General features: G+C 46.5%; 1 protein-coding gene across 1 annotated transcript in view; it reads right to left on the reverse strand.

Annotated features, from left to right (window-relative positions):
- Nucleotides 1-21,444, reverse strand: part of LOC132781329 (ras-related protein ORAB-1-like) — a 31,334-nt gene extending 9,890 nt beyond the window's left edge. Inside the window, exons 1-4 of the mRNA XM_067461062.1 lie at nt 21,004-21,444; nt 14,811-14,935; nt 12,020-12,092; nt 651-746 (exon numbers count right to left, since the gene is read on the reverse strand). Of these exons, the coding sequence (XP_067317163.1) occupies nt 651-746; nt 12,020-12,092; nt 14,811-14,833 (192 nt within the window). The 5' untranslated portion in view covers nt 14,834-14,935; nt 21,004-21,444. The remainder of the gene's footprint in view (nt 1-650; nt 747-12,019; nt 12,093-14,810; nt 14,936-21,003) is intronic.
- Between the last annotated feature and the right edge of the window lie 4,069 nt (nt 21,445-25,513).

Consider the following 25,513-nt stretch of genomic DNA (forward strand, 5'->3'; position numbering starts at 1 on the left):
GGGAGGGAAGGAGGGAGAAAAGGGAAAGAAGGAAAGACAAAAGGGAAGGAAGGATGAAGGTGGAAGGAAGGAAGGGAAGGAGGAAGGGAAGAGAGAAGGATGAAATGGAGGAAAGGAAGGGTGGAAGGAGAAAGACGGAAGTAAGGAGGAAAGAAGGAAGGAAGAAAAGACAAAAGGGAAGGTAGGATGGAAGGAAGGGAAGGAGGAAAAAAAGAGAAGGAAGGAAGGATAAACAAAAGACAGAAGGAAGAGACAAAAGGGAAGGAAGGAAGGATGAAAGGATGGAAGGGAAGGATGGAAGGAAAGAGGGAGGGAAGGAGGAAGGAAAGAGAAAGAAGGAAAGACAAAAGGGAGGGAAGGACGAAAGGGTGGAAGGGAAGGAGGAAAGAATGAGAGAAGGAAGAAAGGACGAAAGGGTCGAAGGAAATGGAGGGAGAGAGAAAGGTTGCCTACTAACTTATGGCCAATCTCATTGAGTTCATAGGCAAAGAATACTCAGGTGTTTTTGCCAGATCCTGATGCCTTTTGTCTGGTCAGAAAGGCCACACCTGTTGAGACTTTGCAACCCATTCAGCTGGGGGAGGTAGAGGCCTTGGATCCTTCCCACCCAGCTGGAATAATGTTTCTCTTTCCAGAGAAGGAATACTCACAATTTGCAGCTTAATTGTCCTTCCTTCCAACTCAATTGTTCGGATTTTGAAATCTACGCCAATGGTGCTGATGTAGCTGTCCGTATAGGTGTCATCCTAGAGTAGAAGAAGAGAGAAAAGCACGTAAGTAGTTGTACTCTACTATATATTTATCATGTCAGGAGCAAACCAAACAGTTGTATTTACAAAACAAACAAGCAAAAAAACCCACAAAGTTTGCAAACTTGGCATTCTGTTAAATGTCCTTTGACCAGTAGCTGGCCACTTGGAGTGTCTCTGGTGTTGCTATAAGGAGGTCCTCCCTTGTGCGTGTGGCAGGGCTTAGGTTGTATTGTAGTCAGTGGTCTGTGGTTTGCTCTTCTCCACACTCGCATGTCGTGGATTCCACTTTGTAGCCCCATTTCTGAAGGTTGACTCTGCATCTCGTGGTGCCAGAGCGCAGTCTGTTCAGCGCCTTCCAAGTTGCCCAGTCTTGTGTGTGCCCAGGGGGGAATCCCTCATTTGGTATCAGCCATTGATTGAGGTTCCCGGTTTGAGCCTGCCACTTTTGGACTCTTGCTTGCTGAGGTGTTCCTGCAAGTATCTGTAGATCATAGGGCACTAGAAACAATATCATATGAAAGCAGACTGGCACAACCTGGGAATCACAACCAGACACAATGAAGACATCTGCCCTTGCACTTTGCTATTCTGCTGCTGAGTATGCATGCCCAGTGTGGAATACACCTCACCACGTGTGCTGATACAGCTGTACCAGAAGCTCCCACTTCATTTGCTTTGTATTAAGTGTTTGCTTGCAGCCCAAGGCTTGGGATTCTGCAGAAGGGTGACTTCCTGTTAAAGTTTGCAGTTATAGGGCAGGCCCCGTCCATCATTGTTAAGTTTGGTTCCGCCCCTTGTTCAGGACAATTTTGAAGGGAAGGGAGCCATTTCAGTCAGTCTCAGCAAAGAAAGTCAATGTGCAGGATGTGTACAGACTTTTTCCTGTACAAAGGCTTCAACCCTTAAGACCTGCGGGGGAGAACAATCTTAAGAACATCTAAAGATTCCCAAAGGTTCCCAGGGAAACAGCCTTACAGCCCTGAGGAATTTCGGAGGGAATAACAGCTTTAAACATCAAGAACTCCAGCTAAGTGACTACAGGCCTACTGGTAGTAAGGCAGAAAGGTACGGCTGTAGGTATGCAGAAAGGTACAGCCATAGAAAAGGCAAAAAGCACAGCTTTAGTTTTACTAAAGCTGTTGGGGATTGCATGTAGAAAAGAGAACGGATGGACTTGACCATATATGGGAGACAAAGACAGGCAAGATGAGTTTTTTGTGAAAGGGTGAAAAATCGGTCATGAGACATGCCGACTTTGCAGAAAGGAAGTAGCCAGGCTAAAGTTAAACTTGCCAAGATCAGCAGATGTTTTCAGCTGTATTTTGCATGTCAGCATTTTGAGATGTTTCCAAGAAGGGGCTTGCTTATTGTGAAACGAAACTTAAAAATATATGAGCTAATTGCTTAATATAACTATAATATTGACAGCTTTCTTAACCAATGATTTAATCTTCGGGGCGGCTCTTAAAGCCGAACCCCTTTTGATGTATAAAAGAACACTACCTATTGATGCTGGTGGGCTTTCCCCAGAGACGCCATCGTTGTGTCGGAAAGTCCCTAGCAGCTGCTATAAATAAACTTTGATATTCTTGCTGAACTCAGTTGGCTGTCTTTCCTGACTCATCTGCGTCCGCAACTTGAACTGAAACGGAGCATTTTGGCTGAGCCTTTGAGCAATTGCTCAGGGAAGGAAAAAGCCTGCTTCATTTTTGGAGGTTCCACCGAGATTTGATTCAGACGGGCCAGAGTCGGGGGAGACGGATCTTGTTGGCAAGACGATTTTTGATCAGCATCAGGGGCGCGAGAGGCGATTGCCGTGAGCCGAGATAAAAGGGGGCCCCCGACTAATTACCGGCTGCGACACTCCCCTCTTCTGTCGGTGCTGCTTGATCAAGGTAAATCGCAACTCTTCGGGTTCTCAAGAAATCACCTGGGAGTGGAGGAGTGATAAAAGGATCCAAGAGGAGGAAAGTCCGGGGGACGAAGGTTGTTCCAACGTCTACAGAGACCCGGCAAGTATAAGTGGTCAAGTAAAGACACTAGGTAACACACACCAGCGCTGGGGGAAAGGGGGACCACTAAGTATCCCGTGGGGTAGTGGGAGGACGGGGCAAGCCTTGCAGTTCCTAAAACGTGCCGTCGAGTGTCCGGGCGTCTAGGTCAAGGTTTGCTCCCCACTAGAGGCCATGGGTGGGAGGAACTCAAAGACAGTGACTCCGCTTCAGTATATGCTAGACAACTTTGACAAGTTTGTAGCTGCATCGAGTCAGGGAGATCCAGGAGATTTTAAGGACTGCAGATTAAGGAATCTGTGCACAGGAGAATGGCCCACCTTTCTTTTTGGGTGGCCTGCAGAGGGGTCGTGGGACCTAAAGAAGATTAGGCAGGTAGAAAAATTTTGTGCTAACTATCATCCGGATCAATATATTTATATTGATGCCTGGGACAACGTGGAGACCCAAAAAAATCCTGATTGGGTCAGGAAGTGTAAAGAAGTACAGTATATGATGATAAGGAAGAGAAGAAGAAGAGAGATCGTAAAGAAGGATATAAAATATTGTTGACCATGATGGATGGAGAGACAGAAGGATCGAGAGGGAGAGGAAGGAGGTCAAGACAGAGGCAGAGAAAGAGATAGAGGATGTGGAAGAGGCAGTGGAGGCTACACTCCGCACCAGAAGAGGGAAGCAGTAGTGGCTGCAATAGCAGAAGAAGAATGGGAGGATGCGGAGGAAGAAGAATGAACCGACCAGGCTCTTGTTTTGCTGGATCCCGGGGAGCCGATGGTCACTATAGAAGTAGGGGACCAGCAAGTTGACTTTTTAGTGGACACTGGGGCAGAACGATCAGTGGTGAACAAACTTATTGGTCCTACCAGCGCAGAAGTCACCAAAGTGGTGGGGCTGTCAGGAAAAATTCAAAAATGCCCTTTTCTACAGGAACGGACATATAATCTGACAGGCCATAATGTGAGTCATAAATTACTATATCACCCTGATTGCCCAGTGTCATTATTAGGAAGAGACATTTTGTCAAAATTAAGAGCACAAATCCAATTTTTAGACAATGGCCAAATGGAATTGACAATACCCATGAAAGAGGAATGGAGGATCGGGCTCCCAGACTTGGAGAAACCGTTCGACTTGTTTGTGTCTGAAAAGGAAGGAGTGGCTATAGGGGTGCTTACCCAGACATTAGGATCATGGCAGAGACCAGTGGCTTATCTGTCAAAACAGTTAGACACGGTAGCACAGGGAATGCCGCCCTGTCTTCATGCAGTGGCAGCAGCAGTAGATTTGATAAAAGAAGCAAGTAAATTGACCATAGGACAGCCACTGGCCGTCAAAGTACCACACCATGTAAAAGCGCTGTTAGACACCAAGGGACCGCGCTGGCTCACAAATGAGAGACTGACAAAATATGAGGGGGTGTTGTGTGATAACCCGATGGTGACCCTAGAAACTTGTGCCACCTTAAATCCGGCCACCTTGTTGCCTGCCCCAGGAGAGGAAACAGTCCACCAGTGCATTCAGGTGATGGAACAGGTATATTCCAGCCGACCTGACTTAAAGGACGTACCAATGTCCAAGGCAGACATGACCCTGTTCACAGATGGCAGTAGCTTCATGGAGAACGGTGAGAGGCGTGCAGGATATGCGGTGGTACAGGGGGGGGGGAGAGATTCTGGAAGCAGAGTCGCTCCCTCCGGAAACCTCCGCTCAACGGGCTGAATTGATAGCCCTCACCAGAGCACTGCAGTTGACAAAGGGAAAACGGGTCAATGTCTACACGGACTCAAAGTACGCCTTTACTACACTCCATGCCCATGGAGCTTTGTACAAGGAGCGGGGACTCCTTACGTCGGCTGGAAAGGGCGTTAAAAATGCAGCTGGGATTGTGGCCCTCCTGGAGGCGGTCTGGGACCCGGACAAAGTGGCTGTAATGCATTGCAAAGGACACCAAAGGGGAGAAGACCCAGTGACACAGGATAATAGATTAGCTGATTTGGCCGCAAGAGAGGCAGCTAAGCACCCCCACAATAAGCAGCACCTGTTGGCTGTGACGGTAATAGGAGATCCCCCATTAGAAAAGTTTACATACACAAAAGAAGAGGAGAATTGGGCTTTGGGGGAAAAAGGAGAATGGAAGGGAGAGGTCATTGTGATGCCAGATAACCGCGTTTATGTCCCTAAGGATATGGCGTGGCACATAGTCCGACATATGCACTCCAACACACACCTGGGTAAGACAGCCTTAGCTAAGCTGCTAGAACGGCAAATGTACATTGATGGACTCCATAGCCTGACAACAGTAGCAGCAGCACACAGATGCTGGACATGCGCCAAGAATAATCCTCGAGAAGGACCCTTAAAGCCACCAGGAATTCAACACATAGGCAACGTCCCATTCGAGACAATTTTGACTGATTTTACTGAGATGCCCCCGCAAAAGGGCTACAAATATTTGCTTGTTTTTGTGGACACCTACACCGGGTGGGTAGAGGCATACCCAACCCGAACTGAAAAGACAGTAGAAGTTTCAAGAGCACTTTTAAAGGACATAATCCCCAGATTTGAAATACCATTAGAAATAGGGTCTGACAACGGTCCGGCTTATGTACACAAGGTGATTCAAGGACTGTGTCAAATATTGGGCACAAAATGGAAATTGCATTGCGCTTATAGGCCCCAGTCCTCAGCTAAAGCTGAGAGAATGAATCGGACTCTAAAGACTGCTATGTCAAAAATCTGTCAAGAGACAGGGCTGGGTTGGACTGTAATACTGCCCATGGTACTATTGAGCGTAAGGTGTACCCCTCACAAAAGAACAGGTCTGACCCCCTATGAGAGACTATATGGCAGACCACCATTAAAATTGAGGTCGGTACTAGACAAAGGGGGAGACCAACATGTGATTGGAGATAAACAAACCATTCAACAAGTGCAAGCCCTGGCTGGACAGATAAAACAAATTGCACAATATACTTCAGAGTTAAATCCACCCTATCCTACCACACCTTTGCATTGTTTCTCGCCAGGTGACGAGGTGCTTATAAAAGAGTGAAAGATTGACCCACTAGGACCTAAGTGGAGAGGGCCCTATACTGTGCTGATATCAACCCCTACTGCCATTAAAGTGAAGGAAGTTAAACCTTGGATACATTACACCCGTGCCAAGCTGGCACCCCCCATGTGGGAGATAAAAAAGGCAGATCAGAGTGACCTGAGACTCCGGATCGTCCGGCAACTCCCTGAGGGGTCAACAAGGCCATGAAGCTGACCTCTTCGGGAACAACAGATCGTCGCAGGTCAAATATGACGCAGTGTGGCCCAACGAAAGCCCTATCTTAGAAGTGGTGGATAGAGATTATAATGGGGAGGAGGGAAAGATACCCTAAGAAACCAATAGGGGTTCGAACGGTTTTTGGATATCTGATGCTTATAAACATGATCACTATGATACAGGGAAATTGGCTAAAGGAGCATGCTAGATTCATGTTTGATCAGCATAGAAAAGATGTGACACTCCTATATGAACATCCAGAAAAAGTGGGTGACTTCTCTTTCCTCCCTACCCTAATAGCTGACCCCCAGGTGGTGCTCGGGGGGTTACAAGGAACTATTCAAAATCCCACCATATTTTCTCAGGTCCCCGATGGATTAAAACACATTAAATTTAGACGAATAAGATATACTGCCACCACGAGGGGAATGTGTTTTTGTTGTGCAAACAAGGGTACATGAAATCAAAAATGGAAAGGCTGGGAGCACAGAAAAGCCTTCCTAACGAGTTTGAGTCAAATTACACATCCCTGAGAAATGGAGACAGTATTTGTTCAGGATGGCATATTAGAGATCCCAATATGTGGTTTTTCTTTGATAAATGGGCAACCAATTTTCATCCAGGAAGAAGCCAGTGTGTTGGGATAGGATACCTGACATTCCCTATACGAGTCCTTAAACACCCTAGGAGGCTTCAGAGATCTTTGAAAGCCATGGCACCCCTAGGACCTGAGTGCTCAGACGAAGTGATTATAGACTCACAACTGTCCGAAACTGGAGGCTCAAGGATAGGAGGAGGATTAATAACAGGGCTCCTAACCCTCGGGTCCTATCCTGGAATAATGGCCCAAGAAAACAGAAAGAGTATCATGGGACTCACATATAGATTAGAGAAAAGCATAAATGCCACAGGAAAAATAGTTAGACAATTACAATCAGAAATTGAAAAACTAAGCCAAATGACAATGCAACACAAGCTAGCCCTAGATTATTTGTTGGCAACAAAAGGAGGATTCTGTTCTATAATAAAGGGCCAGTGCGTGGTCCAGTTTCATAATCTGAACCAAACAATTGAAGATGATTTGGAAAAATTGCAAGAGTTAATAAATCATAACGTAAAGGAAGATAGATGACGACCTTTCTCATGGTTGACGTCTCTGCTTCCTTCATCATGGCTTAGAGAAATAATACTTGTGATTATGCTATGCGGGTTTGTCTTTTTGTTGCTAATGTGCTGTTTTCCAATTTTGCTCCAAGTTTGCCAGAGATATATACATCAGACAGCTTCGGTAGAAAAGATAGCTCTCATTAAAGGACATAACTGGAGAGATCCGTAATATCTAACCCTTGCTGATTTGCTCTCGCTTTTGTAAAATCGCTTCGCAAAACAAAAACATGTGGGAATAAGGCAGAAAGGTACGGCTGTAGGTATGCAGAAAGGTACAGCCATAGAAAAGGCAAAAAGCACAGCTTTAGTTTTACTAAAGCTGTTGGGGATTGCATGTAGAAAAGAGAACGGATGGACTTGACCATATATGGGAGACAAAGACAGGCAAGATGAGTTTTTTGTGAAAGGGTGAAAAATCGGTCATGAGACATGCCGACTTTGCAGAAAGGAAGTAGCCAGGCTAAAGTTAAACTTGCCAAGATCAGCAGATGTTTTCAGCTGTATTTTGCATGTCAGCATTTTGAGATGTTTCCAAGAAGGGGCTTGCTTATTGTGAAACGAAACTTAAAAATATATGAGCTAATTGCTTAATATAACTATAATATTGACAGCTTTCTTAACCAATGATTTAATCTTCGGGGCGGCTCTTAAAGCCGAACCCCTTTTGATGTATAAAAGAACACTACCTATTGATGCTGGTGGGCTTTCCCCAGAGACGCCATCGTTGTGTCGGAAAGTCCCTAGCAGCTGCTATAAATAAACTTTGATATTCTTGCTGAACTCAGTTGGCTGTCTTTCCTGACTCATCTGCGTCCGCAACTTGAACTGAAACGGAGCATTTTGGCTGAGCCTTTGAGCAATTGCTCAGGGAAGGAAAAAGCCTGCTTCATTTTGTCCACTCGGTTTTGAGACGCAGTTCAGTCCTGTAGTGGATCCACATCAGTTAGGTTTAGGATCACAGTTAGCCTGGGAGAAGTTTGGAAAGGGATTTTCCTTTAGAGTAAAAGCAACAGTTAGAAGCCACCAGTTGCACAAAGCCTGGAAGCATTTGTTTAACCCTTTTGAAGACAAAAGAAGTTTCTGTTGATTGTTCACCAATAAAAGACTTTGTTATATTTTACAAGCCCTCTAGAGACTGTTTATGGTGAAAATCCTTACGAATTTCTCTTCGGGCCCCCTGGCTTCCTGCTGGGCTAAAGTTGCACGTCCTGTATTAAAGTCAATTCATTTCAAGCCCAGCGCGCGACAGAACACGCTAAAACAGTGGATGTGGCTCTTAGTGGGACATGCCGCATTATCACGGGGTGTCTGTGCCCTACACCACTGGAGAAATTACACTGTTTAGCCGGTATTGCACCACCTAACATCCATTGGGGAGTAGCAACCAATAGTGAAAGGACCAAGGCAGTGACATCTCCCTGTTTGGATATCAGCCAACACGCCAACGACTTAAATCAAGACATAGTTTTCTAAGATCTGTACCCCCATGACCCCCTCTGCATCCTAGTGCAGTTTGGAGGAGGATGAACCACGGATTATGGGACTTGCAGTACGTTCGCTCACTTTTTGAGACCACTGCGACCCTCATGTTGGGACTCAGCCTGTGATTGAACCTGAGCCTGGGCTTAAACCTGTGAATGTGTTTCAGTCTCCTGATGTTTCTGTGCCTGATGTGAGTAATGAGGAGGGAAACCAGTCTCCTGTTGCTTCTGATGTGCGGGATGCTGGGACTGGCTCTGAGGTGCAAGATGGAGACACTTTGGTCAATGGGTTTAATGCAGACACTGACAGAGAGGCTTCGGTGCAAAGAGCAGATTCTCATGAGAATGTTCCTGTCAGGCCTTGGAAAGAAGGTTTACTCCCTCCGTCTGTGAGCTCTCTAGATTCTAGTTTGGAAAACAGTCTGACACCTGCTAGAACAGTGTTTCTCAAACTTCCCAATGCTGTGACCCCTTAATACATTCCTGATGTTGTGTTGACCCCCAACCATAAAATTATTTTGGTTGCTAGTTCATAACTAATTTTGCTACTGTTATGAATTGTAATGTAAATATCTGATATGCAGAATGTATTTTCATTCACTGGACCAAATTTGTTACAAATACCCAATATGCTCAAATATGAATACCGGTGGGGTTTGGGGAGGGGTTGATTTTGGGAGTTGTAGTTGCTGGGATTTATAGTTCACCTACAATCAAAGAGCAATTTGAACTCCACCAACGATAGAATTGAACCAAACTTGGCACGCTGGACTTCCAAGACCAACAGAAAATACTGGAAGAGCTTGATGGGAATTGACCTTGAGTTTGGGGGTTGTAGTTCACCTATATCCAGAGAGAACTGTGAACTCAAAGAGTGATAGATCTATTGTCGAAGGCTATTGTCAAGGTGGTCTGTTGAAACATTCACACCTAGCTCCAAAAGACAAGAATTCTTTGTCCCACCCTGGTTATTCCACAGATATATAAACCCATTTTCCTAGTTCCAGCAGACCTCACTACCTCTGAGGATGCTTGCCATAGTTGCAGGTGAAATATCAGGAGAGAATGCCTCTAGAACATGGCCATATAGCCTGAAAAAACCTACAGCAAAGTGATAGATCTGTGCCAAACTTGGCATGAATACTGAATGCTGGTGGACTTTGGGGAAAACAGACCTTGACATTTGGGAGTTGTAGATGCTGGGATTTATAGTTCGCCTACAATTAAAGAGCATTCAGAACCCCAACGATAGCATTGGGCCAAACTTTCCACACAGTATCCCTATGACCAACAGAAAATACTGTGTTTTCTGATGGTCTTTGGTGACCCCTCTGACACCTCCTCGTGACCCCCCAGGGGTCCCGACCCCCAGGTTGAAAAACACTGCTAGAGTTAATGAGGAGTCAGATAAGCAGAGTCAGCGGCTGGAGAATAGCCAGAATCAACAAGAGGTCCAATGATTATGTAGATCCAAAATAATTTGTCAGTTAAGGTCAAAGACTGGGGGAAAACGAAACCAGTTTTTGGGATTTAAGCTTTGCCTGTAGAGAATCTTGTCAGATCAGGCATCATTTGGAAACCAAGTTCTTGTGCCATGGAAGTCTTGTTCAAGGGATCTTGTTTCTGTGGAGTTTTCTAGCCTTTTGGACTGTCTTTGCATCCTGCTTGATTCCTGTCTGGATTAATGCTGTCTTGGATTGCCTGTATTTCTTGTGTGGACATTGCTTTGGGTTACTACTCTTTATGGACTAATACTTTTTGGAACCTTCTGATTTTCTTACAAGCATTTATTTCTTCTGGCTATTTACTAAGCTTCAATAAAAGAAGATTTGATTCTTCACTCTTCGTGTGGTGTGTTTTAAGTCAGAAGGCTTCTTCTGGACCTGGAGTGTAACACCTCATCCAATGACTGATCAAGACCAGACTTGGCACACAGAGCCCCCCATGACCCATTCTACATTCTAGTGCAGTTTCCAGGAGGACAGACAACGGATGATGGGACTTGAAGCCCCTCCACTCCCTGAGAGTGTTGCAACCCTCATCCAATGACTGATCAAGACCAAACTTGGCACACAGAACCCTCGTGACCCACTCTACATCTTGGTGTAGTTTGTAGAAGGATGGACCACAGATGATGGGACTTGAAGTACCTCCACTCACTTCCCAAGAGCGCTGCGACCCACATCCAATGACTGATCAAGACCAAACTTGGCACACAGAGCCCCCATGACCCACTCTACATACTGGTGCAGTTTGAAGGAGTATGGACCACGGATTATGGGACTTGAAGTACCTTAACTCACTTCCCAAGACCGCTGCGACCCACATCAATAACTGATCCAATGACTGATCAAGACCAAACTTGGCATACTGAGCCCCCATGACCCACTCTGCATACTGGTGCAGTTTGGAGGAGGATGGACCACAGATGATGGGACTTGAAGTACCTCCACTCACTTCCAAAGACTGCTGCGAGCCACATACAATGACTGATCAAGACCAAACTTGGCACACAGAGCCCCCACAACCCATTCTACATCCTGGTGCAGTTTCGAGGAGGACAGACCACGGATGATGGGACTCGAAGTACCTTAATTCACTTCCCGAGACCACTGCGACCCACATCCAATGACTGATCAAGACCAATCTTGGCACCAGGACCCTCATGACCCACTCTACATCCTGGTGCAGTTTGGAGAAGGATGGACACGGATGATGGGACTTGAAGTACCTCCACTCACTTCCCAAGAGTGCTGCGACCCACATCCAATGACTGATCAAGACCAAACTTGACACACAGAACCCTCGTGACCCACTCTACATCCTGGTGCAGTTTGGAGGAGGATGGACACGGATGATGGGACTTGAAGTACCTCCACTCACTTCCCAAGAGTGCTGCGACCCACATCCAATGACTGATCAAGACCAAACTTGACACACAGAACCCTCGTGACCCACTCTACATCCTGGTGCAGTTTGGAGGAGGATGGACCATGGATGATGGGACTCGAAATACCTTAACTCACTTCCTGAGACTGCTATGACCCTCATCCAATGACTGATCAAGACCAATCTTGGCACACAGAACCCTCATAACCCACTCTACATCCTGGTGCAGTTTGGAGAAGGATGGACCATGGACGATGGGACTTGCATATGGGAGTTGTAGTTCACCCATACCCACTGAACCAAGATGACATTGGATCTAGACTAAAATTGCAACACAGACAAACAATACCTATCTCAAATAACCCGGGCACCGCCTGGTCTCAAAGCTAGTAATAAATCAATTTGGGTGATTAGAAGCCAATTGAATTCTGCACAGTGAGTACTTACTGCAAAACGGAGCAGGAGGCACGATTTCCCAACTCCAGAATCGCCGATCAGCAGCAGCTTAAACAAATAGTCACTGTTGTGGAAGAAGGAAAGAGAAACAAACTGAGCAAACGAAGTGGTTTAGTTGTACTTTTTACCTTCCTTAGGGAGGAAAGGGATAGAATTCAGTTGAGTCTCGCTTATCCGACCTTTGCTTATCCGGCAATCCGTCTTATCCGACGGCCCCCTTTTCCTCCAGCATTTCCCCTTCAATGAAAGGAACGCTTCCAACTCACTCTCCATTGGGTTGTTGTGAACGTAGTAAACTACAAGGCTTCAAACTACAAGTAAGGAGATTCCATCTGAACATTAGGAAGAACTTCCTGACTGTGAGAGCTGTTCAACAGTGGAACTCTCTGCCCCGGAGTGTGGTAGAGGCTTCTTCTTTGGAAGCTTTTAAACAGAGGCTGGATGGCCATCTGTCGGGTGTGCTTTGAGTGCAATTTTCCTGCTTCTTGGCAGAATGGGGTTGGATTGGATGGCCCATGAGGTCTCTTCCAACTCTACGATTCTAATTGGCCACCTTGATTGGCTTTTAATGGCCTATCAATTTTCAAGGTGTGGCTTCTTCCTGCCTGGGGGAATCCTTTGTTGGGAGGTGATTAGTTGGCCCTGCTTGTTTCTTGTCTGGAATTCCCCTGTTTTTGAGTATTGTTAAGGTGTGGCTTCTTCTTGCCTGGGGAAATCCTTTGTTGGGAGGTGATTAGATGGCCCTGCTTGTTTCTTGTCTGGAATTTCCCTGTTTTTGAGTAGTGTTCTTTATTTTCTGTTATGACTTTAGAGTTTTTTTTTTAAAATACTGGTAACCAGATTGTGTTCATTTTCAAGAAGCCAGACCTTGGAAACTGCTAGGCCATTAAATGCTAATCAAGGTGACCAATTGCTATATTCACACTTACCTGAAACATGAAAGAGTTCTTTCTCCCATCCTGGATATTATTCCACAGATATATAAACCCCACTTGCTGACTTTCCAACAGACCTCACAACCTCTGTGAGGCTTTTTTTTGTCATGTCAGGAGCGACTTGAGAAACTGCAAGTCACTTCTGGTGTGAGAGAATTGGCCGTCTGCAAGGACGTTGCCTGCCATAGATGTGGGTGGGAACTTTTCTTTAATTTCTTTTTCCTCTTTTAATTTAAGCGTTTCTTGAGAAACTTCAAGTCGCTTCTGGTGTGAGAGAATTGGCAAGGACATTGCCCAGGGGATGCTCGGATGTTTTACCAGCCCGTGGGAGGCTTCCCTCATGTCTCTTCATGAGAGAAACCTGCTCCAAAACAGGAGCTTTTTTGTTGAGTGCCAGGGCCAGAGAAGCAGATGGCAGAAACAGAAGAACGGCCTGCCTCAGGGGAGCGTGCTTGCTCCATCCATGTTCAACATCTACACAAATGACCAGCCACTGCCAGAAGGGACAGAGAATTTCATCTGTGCTGATGATCGTGCCATCACCGCTCAAGCAGGGAGCATTGAGATGGTAGAACAGAAGCTCTAGGTGCTCTTACTGCCTATTACAGGGAAAACCAGCTGATCCCTAATCCATCTAAAACACAGACATGTGCTTTTCATCTCAAGAACAGACAAGCATCCTGAGCTCTGAGGATCACCTGGGAAGGAAGGAATCCCCCTGGAGCATTGCAACGCACCCAAATACCTGGGAGTCACTCTGGACCATGCTCTGACTTACAAGAAGCACTGCCTGAACATCAAGCAAAAAGTGGGTGCTAGAAACAATATCATACAAGCTGACTGGCACAACCTGGGGATCACAACCAGACACAGTGAAGACATCTGCCCTTGCGCTGTGCTATTCTGCTGCTGAGTATGCATTCCCAGTGTGGAACACATCTCACCACGCTAAAACAGTGGATGTGGCTCTTAATGAGACATGCCGCATTATCACGGGGTGTCTGTGCCCTACACCACTGGAGAAATTACACTGCTTAGCCAGTATTGCACCACCTGACATCCGCCGGGAAGTAGCAGCCAACAGTGAAAGGACCTAGGCAGCTCATCCCTTGTTTGGGTATCAGCCAGCACGTCAAGGACTTAAATCAAGAAATAGTTTTCTAAGATCTACAGAGACACTCGCTGGAACACCTCAGCAAGCGAGAGTCCAAAAGTGGCAGGCTCAAACCCAGCATCTCAATCAATGGCTGATACCAGATGAGAGACTCCTCCCTGGGCACACAGAAGACTGGGCGACTTGGAAGGCGCTGAACAGACTGCGCTCTGGCACCACGAGATGCAGAGCCAACCTTCAGAAATGGGGCTACAAAGTAGAATCCACGACATGCGAGTGTGGAGAAGAGCAAACCACTTACCACCTGCTGCAATGCACCCTGAGCCCTGCCACATGCACAATGGAGGACCTTCTTGCGGCAACACCAGAGGCACTCCAAGTGGCCAGATACTGGTCAAAGGACATTTAATCAACTACCAAGCTTGCAATTTCCGTGTTTTGTCTGTTTGTTTGTTTTTGTTAAGAATGTAATACAAATACCTGGTTGCTGATGACACGATAAATAAATCCTCCTGAGAAGTTGGAGCTGACAGACAAGAGCTCACCCTGCTCCCTGGATTCGAACTGCTGACTTTTAAGTCAGCAGTCCTGCCAGCCCAAGGGTTTAACCCATTGCGCCACTGAAGGCTCCAATGCACTGGTGAAAACCTAGCTTGCTCAGCATCACCCCCTTTCTAGCAATGTAAATCACCCCATGCCAACATGGCTTCTCACCTCATTGCTTGATACTCACTATTCAGGGCTGATGGTTGACATCCTGACAGGCAGACATGCAGAAAACCCAGGCGTCCTGCTACTTCAAGTCAAGGAAAAGAACTGGGATAGATAGGATGTTGCCGTTCTCTGGATTCCGTTTGCCTTTTGGAGAGAAAAGAAGAGTTTTGCTACTGTTGTCCCATGATATGAGATTAGGTCTCTGGTTGGAGAGAGCTAAGGAAATGTTAATACAGTGGTTCTCACCCGTTCTAATGCCGCGACCCCTTAAGACAGTTCCTCATGTGGTGGGGACCCCCAACCATAACATTATTTTTGTTACGACTTCACAACTGTCATTTTGCTACTGTTGTCCCATGATATGAGATTAGGTCTCTGGTTGGAGAGAGCTAAGGGAAAGTTAATGCAGTGTTTCTCACCCTTCCTAATGCCGCGATCCCTTAAGACAGTTCTTCATGTGGTAGTGACCCCCAACCATAACATTGTTTTCGTTGTTACTTCAGAAATGTCATATTTCTCTTGTTGTCCCGTGATATGAGATTAGGTCTCTGGTTGGAGAGAACTAAGGACACATTAATGCAGTGGTTCTCATCCTTTCCTAATGCCGTGACCCCTTAGTACAGTTCCTCATGTGGTGGTGACCCCCAACCATAACATTATTTTCGCTGCTACTTCAGAACTGTCATTTTGCTACTGTTGTCCCGTGATATGAGATTAAGTCTCTGGTTGTAGAGAGCTAAGGAAAAGCTAATGCAGTGGTTCTCACCCTTCCTAATGCCTCGACCTCTTAATACAGTTCCTCATGTGGTGGTGACCCCTAACCATAACATTATTTTCGTTGCTACTTCATAACTCCAATTTTGCTACTGTTATGAATTGTAATGTAAATATCTAATATGCATTTTCATTCACTCAATCCAATTTGGCACAAATACCTGATATGCCCAAGTTTGAATACTGGTGGGATTGGGAGGGGGAATTGATTTTGTTATTTGGGAGTTGTAGTTGCTGGGATTTATAGTTCACCTACACTCAAAGAGGATTCTGAACTCCACCAACGATGGAATTGAACCAGACTTGGCACACAGAACTCTCATGATCAACAGAAAATATTGGAAGGGTTTGGTGGGCATTGTCCTTGAGTTTGGGAGCTGTAGTTCACCTACATCAAAGTTGCTGAGATTTATAGTTCTCTTACAATCCAAGAGCATTCTGAACTCCACCAATGATGGAATTGAACCAAACTTGGCATACAGAACTCCCATGACGAACAGAAAATACTGGAAGGGTTTAGTGGGCATTGACCTTGAGTTGGAAGCTGTAGTTCACCTACATCCAGAGAGCACTGTGGACTCAAACAATGATGGATCTGGACGAAACTTGGCATGAATACTCAATATGCCCAAATGTGAACACTGGTGGAGTTTGGGGAAAATAGACATTGACATTTGGAAGTTTTTGTTGCTGGGATTTATAGGTCACCTACAATCCAAGAGCATTCTGAACTCCATCAACAATGGAATTGAACCAAATTTGGCACACAGAACTCCCACGACCAACAATAACTACTGGAAGGGTTTGGTGCGCATTGACCTTGAGTTCTGGAGTTGTAGTTCACCTATATCCAGAGAGCACTGTGGACTCAGACAATGATGGATCTGGAGAAAACCTGGCACAAATCCTCAATATTCCCAAATGTGAACACTGGTGGAGCTTGGGCAAAATAGACCTTGACATTTTGGATTTGTTGTTGCTGGGATTTATAGTTAACCTACAATCAAAGAGCATTCTGAACTCCACTAACGATGGAATCAAATCAAACTTGGCACACAGAACTCCCATGACCAACAGAAAATACTGGAAGGGTATGGTGGACATTGGCCTTGAGTTTGGAAGCTGTAGTTCGCCTACACCCAGAGAGCACTGTGGACTCAAAAAATTATGGATCTGGACCAAACTTGGCACGGATACTCAATGTGCCCAGATGTGAACATTGGTGGAGTTTGGGGGAAATAGACTTTGACATTTGGGAGTTGTAGTTGCTGGGATTTATAGTTCACCTACAATCAAAGAGCATTCTGAGCCCCACAAACGATAAAATTGGGCCAAACTTCCCACACAGAACCCCCATGGCTTGAAGGGATTTGCTGGTGTGGGCCTCCCTCCAGCCTCACACGCTCTCCCTCACCTGCATGTGCACACCACGCTGCTGTTTACAAGGCACGCCTACTCTCTCCTTCCCACTTGAAGTCTCAGAAATGGCCCTTAATCTTAATTTTACGAAGTAACGCATGGCTAAATGAACTACAACCAATACTTTCACCTTATCAAATGGTCCTTTCCTAACAGTCAGTACATTCCAGCTGTCCTTGATCCCCTGGCTGGAATTGGGCTCCTTTCCAGGCCACTCTCTGCATCTCCGGAAATAGCATTTCATTCCTGTGGAACCAGCTGTTCACTGTAAACGAGCGAGTGTCTCAGGGCTCCTTTCCACAACAGGCATCACAGTTTTATAATCATTGAACTGTCATGGCTTCCACAAAGGATGCTGGAAATTGTAGTCTGGTGCTTAGAACTCTCTTGCAAAAATCGAACTGCCCTTTCCAAAAACTAGATTTCCTCACTCTCTACAAAAAGGAAAATCTGTCTAAATAATGCCCGAAGTTGTCACTAGAGTGTATGTGCTCATAGTACATTTAAACCAGTGGTGCCAACCTGTGGGCCGTGGCACAAGAACTAAAATGTAGTCCGCGGCGTCACCGTTACTACACGGTTTGCAACAAGAGGGACTACTCTCTTAAAACCCCATTGTAGTGCCAAGGGTTATTAAATATGGTTTTATGTAGGTGAGCAGATGGTGACTATTGGATGGCATATGTTCTGTATCAGAAACTAGAACTGATGTGGTCTATCGGATGCAATTTTCTGAATTTGACCAAAAACATATTCGTAACCCTTTTGGTACTAATGTTGGAGAGTGGTCCCTGGGCAAAGTGGTTTCTGGTCAAAGTGGCCCCTGGTCAAGTGTTCCCTGGTCCAAGTAGTTCTTGGTCAACTGGTCCTTGGTCAATTGGTCCCTGATCAAAGTGGTTTCTGATCAAAATGGTTCTTAGTCAAGTGGTTCTTTGTCAAAGTGGTCTCTGATCAAAGTGGTTTCTGGTCAAGTGGCCCCTGATCCAAGTAGTCCTTGGTCAACTTGTCCTGATCAATGTGGTTCTGATCAAAGTGGTTCCTGGTCAAGTGGTGCCTGGTCAAAGTGGTCCCTGGGCAAAGTGACCTCTGATCAAAGTGGTCACTGATCAAAGTGGTCTCTGATCAAAGTGGTCCCTGTTCAAAGTGGTCCCTGATCAAGTGGTCCCTGATCCAAGTAGTCCTTGGTCAACTGGTCCTTGGTCAACTGGTCCTGATCAAAGTGGTTCCTGATCAAAGAGGTTCTTGGTCAAGTGCTCTCTGATCAAAGTGGTCCCTGATCAAGTGGTCCTTGGTCAAAGTGGTCCTTGATCAAGTGGTCCTTGGTCAAAGTGGTCCCTGATCAAAGTAGTCCCTGGTCAAAGTGGTCCCTGATCAAAGTGGTCCCTGATCAAAGTGGTCCCTGATCAAGTGGTCCTTGGTCAAAGTGGTTCCTCATCAAAGTGGTCCCTGATCTAGTGGTCCTTGGTCAAAGTGGTCCCTGATCAAACTGGTCTCTGATCAAAGTGGTCCCTGTTCAAGTAGTCCCTGGACAAGTGGTCCCTGACCAGAGTAGTCCTTGTTCAAAGTGGTCCCTGATCTAGTGGTCCTTGGTCAAAGTGGTCCCTGATCAAAGTGGTCCCTGATCAAAGTAGTCCCTGATCAAGTGGTCCTTGATCAAAGTGGTTCTTGATCAAAGTGGTCCCTGGTCAAGTGGTCTGTGGACAAGTGGTCCCTGATCAGAGTAGTCCTTGTTCAAAGTGGTCCCTGATCTAGTGGTCCTTGGTCAAAGTGGTCCCTGTTCAAAGTGGTCCCTGATCAAGTGGTCCCTGATCCAAGTAGTCCTTGGTCAACTGGTCCTTGGTCAACTGGTCCTGATCAAAGTGGTTCCTGATCAAAGAGGTTCTTGGTCAAGTGCTCTCTGATCAAAGTGGTCCCTGATCAAGTGGTCCTTGGTCAAAGTGGTCCTTGATCAAGTGGTCCTTGGTCAAAGTGGTCCCTGATCAAAGTAGTCCCTGGTCAAAGTGGTCCCTGATCAAAGTGGTCCCTGATCAAAGTGGTCCCTGATCAAGTGGTCCTTGGTCAAAGTGGTTCCTCATCAAAGTGGTCCCTGATCTAGTGGTCCTTGGTCAAAGTGGTCCCTGATCAAACTGGTCTCTGATCAAAGTGGTCCCTGTTCAAGTAGTCCCTGGACAAGTGGTCCCTGACCAGAGTAGTCCTTGTTCAAAGTGGTCCCTGATCTAGTGGTCCTTGGTCAAAGTGGTCCCTGATCAAAGTGGTCCCTGATCAAAGTAGTCCCTGATCAAGTGGTCCTTGATCAAAGTGGTTCTTGATCAAAGTGGTCCCTGGTCAAGTGGTCTGTGGACAAGTGGTCCCTGATCAGAGTAGTCCTTGTTCAAAGTGGTCCCTGATCTAGTGGTCCTTGGTCAAAGTGGTCCCTGATCAAAGTAGTCCCTGGTCAAAGTGGTCCCTGATCAAAGTGGTCCCTGATCAAAGTGGTCCCTGATCAAGTGGTCTTTGGTCAAAGTGGTTCCACATCAAAGTGGTTCCTGGTCAAGTGGTCCTTGGTCAAAGTGGTCCCTGATCAAACTGGTCTCTGATCAAAGTGGTTCCTGTTCAAGTAGTCCCTGGACAAGTGGTCCCTGACCAGAGTAGTCCTTGTTCAAAGTGGTCCCTGATCTAGTGGTCCTTGGTCAAAGTGGTCCCTGATCAAAGTGGTCCCTGATCAAAGTAGTCCCTGATCAAGTGGTCCTTGATCAAAGTGGTTCTTGATCAAAGTGGTCCCTGGTCAAGTGGTCTGTGGACAAGTGGTCCCTGATCAGAGTAGTCCTTGTTCAAAGTGGTCCCTGATCCAGTGGTCCCTGGTCAAAGTGGTCCCTGATAAAAGTGGTCCCTGATCAAAGTAGTCCCTGATCAAGTGGTCCTTTATCAAAGTGGTCCTTGGTCAAAGTGGTCCCTGATCAAGTGGTCTGTGGACAAGTGGTCCCTGATCAGAGTAGTCCTTGTTCAAAGTGGTCCCTGATCCAGTGGTCCCTGGTCAAAGTGGTCCCTGATAAAAGTGGTCCCTGATCAAAGTAGTCCCTGATCAAGTGGTCCTTTATCAAAGTGGTCCTTGGTCAAAGTGGTCCCTGATCAAGTGGTCCTCAGTCAAAGTGGTCCCTGATCAAAGTACTCCTTGATCAAAGTGGTCCCTGATGTAGTGGTCCTTGGTTAAAGTGGTCCCTGATCAAAGTGGTCCCTGATCAAGTGGTCCCTGATCAAAGTGGTCCCTGGTCCAAGTGGCCCTGATCAAAGTGGTCTCTGATCAAAGTGGTCCCTGATCTAGTGGTCCTTGGTCAAAGTAGTCCCTGATCAAGTGGTCCTTGATCAAAGTGGTTCTTGATCAAAGTGGTTCTTGATGAAAGTCTTCGGTCAAAGTGGTCCCTGATCAAAGTAGTCCTTGGTCAAGTGGTCTCTGGTCAAAGTGGTTCCTGGCCAAAGTGGTCCCTGATCAATATGTTCCTTGTTCAAGTGGTCCCTGATCAAAGTGGTCTGTGGTCAAAGTAAAAAAAAAAAGCTACTGATTTAAATCCAGACTTCCTCCTTGATATTTTTAGCTTTGGGAAACATGACCTGAGTTGAAGGGAGTTTGGATTCTTCAAAAATGGGAGCTTCCCCACAAACTTTAGACAATACCACTGCAAAAAAGATGCTTAGAACCTGACCCCAGTCCCCACCTTTCCAGAATCCTATGTCTGAAGGGGCGGCAATGTTTCCAAACAGGAATGTCTCCCGAAGGCCAGGTGCAGCATCTGATCCATACTGTTTTGTCCCCTGACTCCTTGGGCCCTCCTGCCCCCACCCCAGCTAGTAGCAATGCAGTAAAATGTCTTCCGCTCCATCCTGTCGGCTTCCAAACATCCCTGTTGGAAAGGAAGCAATCTTGATCTCCTTCCTGCCTCCCTCCCATGGCTCCCATCCATCCATCTATCAATCCTCATTTTTGTGCATGCTTCAGCAAATCAGAGAGAGAGAGAGAGAGATGGGGGAAGAGGTGGCGTTACCTTTCCGAGGAAGGACACAGTGTCCCTCTCCAAAGAACCTGGATATCGTCAGGGTATCTGCTGCAGAGTGAAGAGAGGTGATGGATGAGGTCCCACGCAGGTCGAGGAGCCACCTGGACCATCCCCTGTTGTCAAAGGAAGAGCCCTGTCAATCCGTTGGTGGCTCATCCCCTGCCTGTGGACCACAAGGAAGGTCTGCAGTGGCAAGTCTAGCCGTGCCGGAGGAGAGGCCGCACTGGGTCCCAAAGCACCATGGTGGGGAAGGAACAAAGGATCTCCCCACCCTGCTGCCTCCCCTTCCCCAGATTTCCACCCAGCAGCTGTTCTCCTCCTCCTCCTCCTCCTCTTGCTCTCTCCTCTCCTGTCTTGCAGCAAAGATGCTCCCAGCTGAGGGCTCGGCCATTGGCCAGCGGTTGGAGATGACATCACCTGATGATGCAGAGGATTGGCCAGCAAGGAAGGGATTGGCTTGCAGAAGGGAAGCAGGGAGGGATCCAGGTCTGCAAAGCAGGAGGGATGGAGGGTCCCTGCAAGAGAAAGGGAGGGGACACAGTGGGCTTGCAGGGCATGTATGAAGGACCAGGAAAGAGAGGCAGGAAGTGAACGGCTCACCTGATAGTGGTCCCTAGAGGGGTGGGATTTTAGTCCATATTTATTGACAGCAGAGTCTCACTTGCCCAACATAAACCTGAGATATGTAGTAGAATCATAGAATCAAAGAGTTGGAAGAGACCTCCATGGCCATCCAGTCCAACCCCATTCTGCCAAGAAGCAGGAATATTGCATTCAAATCACCCCTGACAGGTGCCATCCAGCCCCTGTTTAAAAGCTTCCAAAGAAGGAGCCTCTACCACACTCCGGGGCAGAGAGTTCCACTGCTGAACAGCTCTCACAGTCAGGATGTTCAGATGGAATCTCCTCTCTTGTCGTTTGAAGCCATTGTTCCATTGCGTCCTAGTCTCCAAGGAAGCAGAAAACAAGCTTGCTCCCTCCTCCTCCCTGTGGCTTCCTCTCACATTTATACATGGCTATCATATCTCCTCTCAGCCTTCTCTTCTTCAGGCTAAACATGCCCAGCTCCTTAAGCCGCTCCTCATAGGGCTTGTTCTCCAGACCCTTGATCATTTTAGTCGCTCTCCTCTGGACACATTCCAGCTTGTCAATATCTCTTGAATTGTGGTGCCCAGAATTGGACACAGTATTCCCGGTGTGGTCTAACCAAAGCAGAATAGAGCATGGGGAGCATGACTTCCCTAGATCTAGACACTAGGCTCCTATTGATGACCAGGAAATGGAGGCAGGAAGTGAGCGGTTCACCTGATAGTGGTCCCTAAAAGGGGTGGGATTTTAGTACATATTTATTGACAGCAGAGTCTCGCTTGCCCAACATATGTAGTAATGAGATATGTAGTAAATAAAGAGGGCCAAGGCATTGTTGAAGGCTTTCATGGCCGGAATCACTGAGTTGTTGTAGGTTTTTTCGGGCTATATGGCCATGGTCTAGAGGCATTCTCTCCTGACGTTTCGCCTGCATCTATGGCAAGCATCCTCAGAGGTAGTGAGGTCCTGACGTTTCGCCTGCATCTATGGCAAGCATCCTCAGAGGTAGTGAGGAAAATGGGGGGCCATCATTCTCAGACAACAAGGGATTGCCTAGGCTTGGAAGTGGATTAGCTACTGATTGCACATGTGTCCAGTTCTGGGCACCACAATTGAAGGGAGAAGCTGACAAGCTGGAATGTGTCCAGAGGAGAGTGACTAAAATGATCAAGGGTCTGGAGTACAAGCCCTATGAGGAGCGGCTTAAAGAGCTGGGCATGTTTCGCCTGCAGAAGAGAGCAGAGAACTGGGTCTCTCACCTGGTCTGTCACATCATACACAATGATGATGCCATGTGCGCCTCGGTAGTAGCTGGACGTGATGGTTCGGAAGCGCTCCTGCCTTGCCGTGTCCCACTGGGGGAGAAAGCAAAACAGGGTACTAGTCAAGGATGCATTCTGGTGGGCAGTGCTGGAAGAGGTCCATCCTTGATTTCATTTCTAAGCATCCTATCCAACATAAACATCAACTCCTGGAACGATTCCATCAGCGCTGCCTCCGGAAAATCCTGCAAATCTCTTGGGAAGACAAGCGGATAAATGTCAGCATGCTGGACGAAGCAAAGACCACCAGCACTAAAGCGATGCTGCTCCGCCATCAACTCCGCTGGACTGGCCACGTTGTCCGGATGCTCGACCACCGTCTCCCAAAGCAGTTGCTCTACTCCGAACTCAAGAACGGAAAACGGAATGTTGGTAGGCAGGAAAAGAGATTGAAAGATGGGCTCAAAGCCAACCTTAAAAACTCTGGCATAAACACTGAAACTGGGAAGCTGTGGCCCTTGAGCGCTCCAGCTGGAGGTCAGCTGTGACCAGCAGTGCTGCAGAATTTAAAGAGGCAAGAATGGTGGGCGAAAGACTGAAACATGCCAAGAGGAAGGCGCGTCAAACCAACCCCTACCGGGACCGCCTTCGACCTGGAAACCAATGCCTTCACTGCAGGAGATGATGTAGATCAAGAATAGGGCTCCACAGTCCCCTACGGACCCACTGACAGAACACCGACCTTGGAGGACCATCATCCTCGGACTATGAGGGATCACCTAGGTAAGTAAGTAAAGTAAATAAGCTATAGAACGATGTGTTCTATAGCACTGTTTACACACTAAGCCCAATATTCAATCCTGAGTGACTCTCTAGGCCAATGGTTCTCAACCTGGGGGTCGGGACCCCTGAAGGGGTCGCGAGGGGGTGTCAGAGGGATCGCCAAAGACCATCACAGACAGTATTTTCTGTCTGTGGGAAGTTTGGCCTAATTCTATAGTTGGTGGGCTTCAGAATGCTCTATAGTAGTAGGTGGACTATAAATCCCAGCAACTACAACTCCCAAATGTCAAGGTCTATTTCCCCTAAACTCCACCAGTGCTGACATTTGGGAATATTGCGTATTTGTGCCGAGTTTGGTCCAGATCCATCATTGTTTGAGTCCACAGTGCTCTCTGGATGTAGGCGAACTACAACTCTGAAACCCAAGTTCAATGCCCACCAAATCCTTCCAGTATTTTCTGTTGGTCATGAGTTCCGTGTGCCAAGTTTGGATCAAGTTCATTGTTGGTGTAGTTCAGAATGCTCTTTGAATGTAGGTGAACTATAAATCCCAGCAACTACAACTTCCAAATGTCAAGGTCTATTTCCCCCAAACTTCACCAGTGTACATATTTGGGCATATTGAGTATTTGTGCCAAGTTTGGTACAGACCCATCATACAGGCCCAGCAACAAAAATAATATAATGGCTGGGGGCCACCAAAACATGAGGAACTGTATGAAGGGGTCGCGGCATTAGGAACGTCGAGAACCACTGCTCTAGGCCAATAGATCTGCAAGGTCTCAAATGGAGGCTTCCTATCACCTGCTACCTGATCATTTGAACTCCAAGAACTGAACCAGGATTGTCTGCTGGCAAAGCAAAACCGAACAATAACTTCTCCCTCGGTTCCATCTATTTCTTTTGACCTTCCCCTGGTATTCTTTGTGCCGAACGTCCCTTTGGATCAGACTTTGCTTTGACATTTTAAAAGGGGGGGAAATGAAAATTATGAAATATGCATGAGATGGCTGTTGCATCTATGAATGGTTTTGCTGAGGAGTGCAAAAAAGGAGGTCTGGATAGGAAAACAAAACCCTGCAACTGGACGTCTTGTTCAAAGCCTCTGTGAAGGAAGCAGGAAGAGCGAGTACGGCGGCCAGAACAAAAAGTCCTGTTAAGATCACAAGGACAAGTGCCATAGTAAAGCAAATCAGCCCTTTTTACGAGGCACCAACTGTTGCCAAATCAAATACTTGTATATGCAAAGAGTAACCGCATGTGGGTTGCGAATCACACACTGATTATATAAGCAATGTGTGGTAAATTTCTGGAATGAGCTATGTGCCATACTCCAGAGCAGAATCACCTCTGACTTGAAACACCACACCAGCTGGATAAAATCAGCAAGCAGTTTATTTAGGAATATATGTAGCCAAAGCAGTAAAAAGTTATCCACAGTAAAAGTAATCCAGTTTAGATCATCAGATACAAAGGAGGACAGGAACAAAGAATCCAAGTAACTGGGTTGTTGTAGTTGGTTTTTTTTTTTTTTGGGAGGGGGGGCTATCTGTAGACTGTAGACTGCCGTAGATGCAGGCAAAATGTCAGGAGAGAATGCCTCTAGAACATGGCCATATAGCCCGAAAAAACCTACAACAACCCAGTGATTCCGGCCATGAAAGCCTTCGACAACACATTGAATCCAAATAAATCCATGAAACTAGGCACTTGAATCCATTAACAATACAGAAGCATATCCTATAGACAAAACATAAGCTAGACAGATCTTGGTGCATGAAACTTGGCGTTATCTCAACGTTGCCTCAACTGAAGCAATCAATTCTCACACATCATTATAAACTCTTCCCTGACTCCAAAACTGC

The sequence above is a fragment of the Anolis sagrei genome, chromosome X (genome assembly GCF_037176765.1).
Source record: "Anolis sagrei isolate rAnoSag1 chromosome X, rAnoSag1.mat, whole genome shotgun sequence".
NCBI lineage: Eukaryota > Metazoa > Chordata > Lepidosauria > Squamata > Dactyloidae > Anolis > Anolis sagrei.